The sequence below is a fragment of the Orycteropus afer genome, unplaced genomic scaffold, assembly GCF_000298275.1.
Source record: "Orycteropus afer afer isolate SDZICR_OR568_19922 unplaced genomic scaffold, OryAfe1.0 scaffold00376, whole genome shotgun sequence".
Classification (NCBI taxonomy): domain Eukaryota; kingdom Metazoa; phylum Chordata; class Mammalia; order Tubulidentata; family Orycteropodidae; genus Orycteropus; species Orycteropus afer.
The window spans coordinates 2,447,074-2,453,522 of record NW_006921963.1 but is presented as its reverse complement, the minus strand read 5'-3'; the positions used below and the strand labels follow the sequence as shown (position 1 = coordinate 2,453,522).

General features: G+C 42.6%; 1 protein-coding gene across 1 annotated transcript in view; it reads left to right on the top strand.

Moving 5' to 3' along the window:
* Nucleotides 1-6,449, top strand: part of VWA3A (von Willebrand factor A domain containing 3A) — an 87,131-nt gene that overhangs the window by 69,403 nt on the left and 11,279 nt on the right. The window contains exons 27-29 of the mRNA XM_007953198.1: nt 674-818; nt 1,500-1,651; nt 2,512-2,635. Coding sequence (XP_007951389.1) covers nt 674-818; nt 1,500-1,651; nt 2,512-2,635 — 421 coding nt within the window. The remainder of the gene's footprint in view (nt 1-673; nt 819-1,499; nt 1,652-2,511; nt 2,636-6,449) is intronic.

The window sequence follows — 6,449 nt, the reverse complement described above, 5'->3', positions numbered from 1 at the left end:
TTCCGTAAAGGTTTACCATCTCAGAAACCCAGTGGGGGTCTCTATGAGTCAGAAATTGACCCGATGGCAGTGAGTTTGTTTGTTTTTTGAGTGGAGCAAATGCCTAAGCCCTTAGCTGCTGACTGAGAGGTTGGTGGCTGGAACCCTCCAGTGGCTCCACAGGAAGAGGACCTAGTGATCTGCTTCCATAAAGATTTACATCCAAGAAAACTCCGTGTGGCAGTTGTGCTGCGTCACTTGGGACTGTTAGGAGTTGGAATGGACTCAGTGGCAGCGAACAACAATAAGCACGTGCCGAGTATTTTCCATGTGTCAAGCCCTTTCACTCGATTTGATTTAGTCCTCTAAACAACCCTATGAGGTTTTGCTATCCCCATTTTCCAGATAAAGAGACTAGGATTTAAAGATGTTAAAGTTTAAGCTAGGATCTAAAGGAGCTAAGTGATTCACCCAAGATCACTAACTAGTAAGTGACTGAGTTGGGCTTTACATCTTTTTCTGTCTACATCCAGAATCTTCAGTGTGAGAGCTTCTCATTCTGAGAGGGTCCACCGCCCTCTCCCTGGGGGTTCTTCACTGAGATTACTTCACCCAGATTCAATATAGGCCGACCTGTTCTAACCACTTGCTTTCTCTCCATCTCTGCTCCCACCTCCTCTTCCCCTCTGCCCAGTTTTAACCTGATCAGCTTTGCAGAAGGCCTACAGCCATGGCAGGACACTCTGGTGGCGACCACCGATGCAGCGTGTCACAGGGCTATGCAATGGGTGACCCACCTGGAAGCTCAAGGGAGCACCTCAGTCTTGCAAGCATTACTGGCAAGTTCTACCACTAAGCCCAATCCCCTGTGCTGATATTAACAAGGTCACCTGCCATATGCATGATGCTAAAGAATTTACAAAGCACTTTAGCATTATAAAGTGTTTTTCACCCTCACTTCATCTTCCTCACAGCCTAATGAAAAAAGGATTCTTGTATTTGCCACTTTATAGATGGAGACACAGAGGTTCAGAGAAGTTAAGTGACTTACTTGGGGCTAACCAGCTAGGAAACAGGCCGAGATTTTTGCCCTTCGGATTAGCCCCTAAGGAGCTCTGGTGGTATAGTGGGTAAGGCATTTGGCTGCTAACCAGAAGGTCAGTGGTTCAAAGTCACCAGTTGCTCCATGAGAGGAAGATGAGGCAATCTATTTCCATAAAGATTTACAGCCTTGGAAATGCAATGGTGGTCGCTGTGAGTCAGAATCGACTCAATGGCAGTGGATGGATTAGCCCCTGGAGTCCCTGGGCAGTGCAAATGGTTCACAGGCTTGGCTGCTGACTGACAGGTTGTAGGTTTGAGTCCATTCAGAGGCACCTTTGAGGAAAGGCCATTGGAAACTGTATGGAGCAGTTCTGTTCTGACACACGTGGGGTTACCCTGAGTTGGAGCCGACTTGGGAGCAACCGGGTTTTCGTTAGCTCTGCCCTTGAGCCAACCGACCTCCCATGCTGTTTCAGAAAGCTTTCAGTTTCCCTGGCGTGGAAGGCGTGTACCTCCTGACTGACGGGAAGCCAGACACAAGCTGCAGCCTTATCCTCAGTGAAGTCCAAAAACTCAAGGAGAAAAGAGACGTGAGAGTGCACACTGTTTCCTTTAACTGCTCAGACAGGTGAGCACGGAGGGCTGTCTGAGGGGTGGGTCTGGCTGCCTCAATTAATCCAGGGATTCACGGCTGACCCTGACCTCCACTGAACCCACATCCTACGAATTAGATGTTGGGAGCCGTGTTTTTTTCCTAGAGGACCTGTCCAGGTGTTACACCCCAAAGTCAAAGTACCTCTCTCCACCCCCAACCTTCCCATCAACAGAACGCACTCAAACTTTCTGCAGCAGCCAAAGGATGTGCACCGATGTGCCTGGTCATGTTTCATCCTCCCTTAAGGTCTTTTCTTGGGAGCACATATTTAGGGACAAGCTAGAGATGAAAACATGACAGATAAATGCAGCATTGTCATGGTTGTTTCCATAAAATAAAATTTCATTATCTAACATTTGTTACATAAGAGAGATTCTGCCCCTTCAAAAAATGTTAACATTATTTTACTAAATAATAAATGGTGATACTGCTAAACTTATTAAATAATAAGACATATTTATCTGTCATTCTAAACCATAAGCCCCATAAGATCTTACTTTGTCCCTTACTGGTCCAACGCATGGTCGGCACTGGATAAATGTGTAATAAGTGAATGGGGGCTGGAATGTGCTGACCATGTTCTTTGGCAGAATCCAGCTAGATGGCCACACCAACATGGTTTGGACCACCTTCACTTAGCAGCAGCTGGCTGGGAAGGTGGGCTTGCGAATGCAAACGACGGTCAGTGGCACCGATCCTCAGCATCCGAGTTCATTACCAGAGCAGTTTCTCTTAAACCCAACAGACTTAAGCTCCCCCAGGAGAACTTGCTTGGGGAACTGGTTGCCACCTGGTCAGTGGGCCTCACCACAGCCTCTATTCCTCCCCACTAGGGCAGCGGTTGAATTCCTGAGAAAGCTGGCCTCACTTACCGGGGGACGCTATCACTGTCCTGTTAGGGAGGACACACTCTCCCAAATTCATGGCCTACTGACCAGAGGCTTCATTGATGAAAGGGTAGGTTGTGGAGCTGTTAAGGTCTATTGAAGTGGATCGATAAAGTGTCAATAGATGGCTGATGGCTGTTTCCTTCTAATTAAAAAAGTCCCGACCTCTCTTGTAAGACCTAGTCTTATAAAAAGCATTGTGTTTCCCTGCTCTCTCCTTTTAGGCTGACTGTCCTTAATGTTGGGAGAGGAGCAGGTTTGAGAGTTATTGAATCACAGTCAGACAGCCTGTTTTTACTGAGCATGTCCTATGTGCACATATTATTTTGCATTATATGTTGTTGTTGTTGCCATGTGCCATTGAGTCAGCCCCGACTCATAGAGACCCCTCCTTGGGTTTCCGAGGCGGTATCACTACAGAAGTAGGATTGCCCAACCTTCCTTCCGAGGAGTGGCTGGTGTGTTTGAACCACCAGCCTTCTGGTTAGCAGTCAAGTGCCTTAGGCACTATGCTACCAGAGTTCCTTTTGCATTATATAAGCTACCTCTTTTAATCCTCCCACCCATCATTATACCCACTTATAACAGATGAACAAACTGAGGCTCAGCGAAGTCTTGGAACACTTATAAAGTCAGAGTGAATGGCACAAGAGGAGCCCAGGCACTCATGCCTTAACCTCTTCACTTTACCTCCTGCTTATTTTTATCTTCCTAGGACCTCTGGAAGCATAGTACTTAAGGCATTTGACTGCTAACCAGAAGGCTGGTGGTTCAAACCCACCAGCCACTCCTTGGAAGAAAGGTTGGGCAATCTACTTCCATGGTGATACTGCCTCAGAAACCAAGGAGGGGTTGCTATGAGTCGGATATGACTCTATGGCAGTGGGTTTGGTTATTTTGGTTTTAGGTTGAAATGCAGATATTCAAATTACCTGTTAAATAAAAAATCCAGTGAAGTCATAGGTTCTCTCATGCACATGGGAAAAGAGGCATAGCAATGATCCTCTTCTGATTTGAAAGGAAGATTATGCCCATCCAAAAAAAAAAAAAAAAACCTCATTGCTGGCAAGTCAATTAGACTCATAGTGATCCCATCCTGCATTTCCAAAGCAGTACTGCTGCAGAAGTAGACTGCACAGTCTTCCTTCCAAGGAGTGGCTGGTGGGTTTGAACCACCAGCCTTCTGGTTAGCAGTCAAATGCCTTAGGCACTACGTCATGAGAGCTCCTATTATGCCCATGATTACCTCTTTTACGGATGCAATACTGTCCCTTATAACATTTCCAGGGCAACAAATTATCAAGTAAGACAATCAATTGGGATTCTGGATTTCTTCTGGGAGGTCGAAGGTGACTTTCATAGGACATAGCATAATTTTTGAAGATTCGATGCCTTACGTGACTCCTTTGTTCAAGTAACTCTTCTGTGGATAAATATTACAAATAATAAAGAGAACAAATTGACAAAAGTAATGAGACTTCCGATAAGATGGTGGAATAGGCAGACAAGCTACATAGACCCTCTGCCACAAAGAAAAGACAAACCAATTGACAGAGATACTGAAGATAATCCTGGAGCCCTGAGCTTTGAAAGGAAGTATACAGAAGTGGATTAGGCACCAATTAGTGGAAAAACCTGAGTGAAAACAGGACCTAAAAATAGGTTCTGTTTGCTGAGGATGGCAGGGACGTATGGGAGGCTGAACATGGGAATGGAGATAGGAGGTGAGTGTATAAATGCTGCCAACTAGTGAACAGAGGAGCACAATACCCTGCTTACATAGATAACATCCAAAGAAAACAAAAATTGTGGGCAAATAACTCCAACATACAATCACCAATTAAATATAAGCACAAAAACGTCACAATGTCACAGAGACAACAGAACATCACAGTCCACACAAAGAAGCAAGATAAAGCAAGAGAAACAAGGGACCAGGATACAGACCCAGAACACATCCCTGAGGAAGACATGGCATTGAAACTCCCAGATAAGGAATTCAAAAGAATTATATTTAGGTATCATCAAAGGATTGAGAGACAGATCAAAGAAAACACTGACAAAATTATGGAAAACACAGAGAAAACCTAGAACAATTTTGAGAGACAACACAAGAACAAAATGACAACATAAATGAAAAATTAGAAATGATACAAAATCTACAGACAGAAATCCATAAATCAATAACCTTTAGTGGTTAATACTAAACTTTCCAAAGTAGATAACACATTGAATAGGCAAAGGAGTAGAATTGAGTCAATGGAAGACAGAATTAGTAAGATTGAAGACAAATACCTCAATACTTCTTTGGAAAGGGATCAGTCAGAAAAAAGATCAAAAGAAAATTAAGAAAGCCTAAGGATCATGTATGATACCATCAAAAGGAATAACTTACATGTAATCAGAATTCCAGAACAGGAAGAGACAAAAAAACCACAGAGAAAATTGTCAAAGATTTTTTGGAAGAGAATTTCCCTGGTATGATTAAAGATGAGAATATATTCATTCAAGAAGTCCCACAAACCCCAAACAGAATAGACCCCAAAAGAAAATCACCAAGACATATCATCAAACTCACCAAAACCAAAGACAGAGAAAGAATCCTGAAGGTAGCCTGGGAAAAACAAAAAGTTACCTACAAAGGGCAGTCAGTAAGACTAAGCTTGGGTTTCTGCAAGAAGACAATGGGATGGTATATAGAAAACCCTGAAAGAGAAAAATTTCCAACCAAGAATTATATACCCAGCAAAATTGTCCCTCAAATAGGATGGTGAAATTAGGACATTTCCAGATAAGCAGAAATTAAGGGAATTTGTCAAAACCAGACCAACCTTAAAGAGATGCCAAAGAGAGTTTTTGGACAGAGAACAAACACCAACCAACCATTAGCACACATGATGACATAACTCAGAAACCAACCCAGTTATGGAAGTATCCAAATAATCCTACAAGAGTACAAGTAAATAATCCTACAAGATTGTAAACAGGGAACCAGAGACATCACTTGACAAATAAGGACAACTCCAAACCAAAAAGAGGGAAAAAATTGTGTCGTTACAGCACTTCTAGATGGTGGGGAAGTCAGGACAAGTGCAAGATAGAACAGACTGTTCCAAACTTGAGAAGAAAACTATAAATCACAGGGTAACCTCAAAATTGATAAACCTTCACATCAAAATACAAAAGAGGACCAGCACAAATATTTAGCAAATACTAAAACAATAGCAACAAATTCAAAAACCAAACCAAACTCACTGACGTCGAGTCAGATCCGACTCATAGCAACCCCTCCTTGGGTTTCTGAGGTGGTATCACTATGGAAGTAGATTGCTCCTTTCAAGGAGTAGCTGGTGAGTTTAAACCACCAGACTTCTGGTTGGCAGTCAAATGCCTTGGGCACTATGCCGCCAGAGCTCCTAAAAGCAACAAAGGAAATGATAATACAATTCATAAACAAAATGAGAGCACAGAAAATTATATGGAACAAAGAAATCAGTAACACCACAAAAAAGCACATAAAATGACAGCAGTAAATTCATACTCATCGATAACTACACTGCCAAAAGAATAAAAAGAGAAACTACAGATTGTGAAAAATATTCGGCAACAACATATCTGACAAGAGACTTATCTCTAACATTTATAGAAAACTCAACAACAAAAATATAAACAATCCAATTCAAAAATGGGCAGAAGACATAAAGAGACACTTTACCAGAGAGGATATTCAGGTGGCCAACAAACATATGAAGAAATGCTCGTGATCATTAGCCATCAGAGAGATCCAAATCAAAACAACAATGAGATATCATCTCACCCCAGCACTAATGGCAAAGTTCAACAAGACAGAAAATAACAAATGTTGGCGAGGATGTGGAGAGATT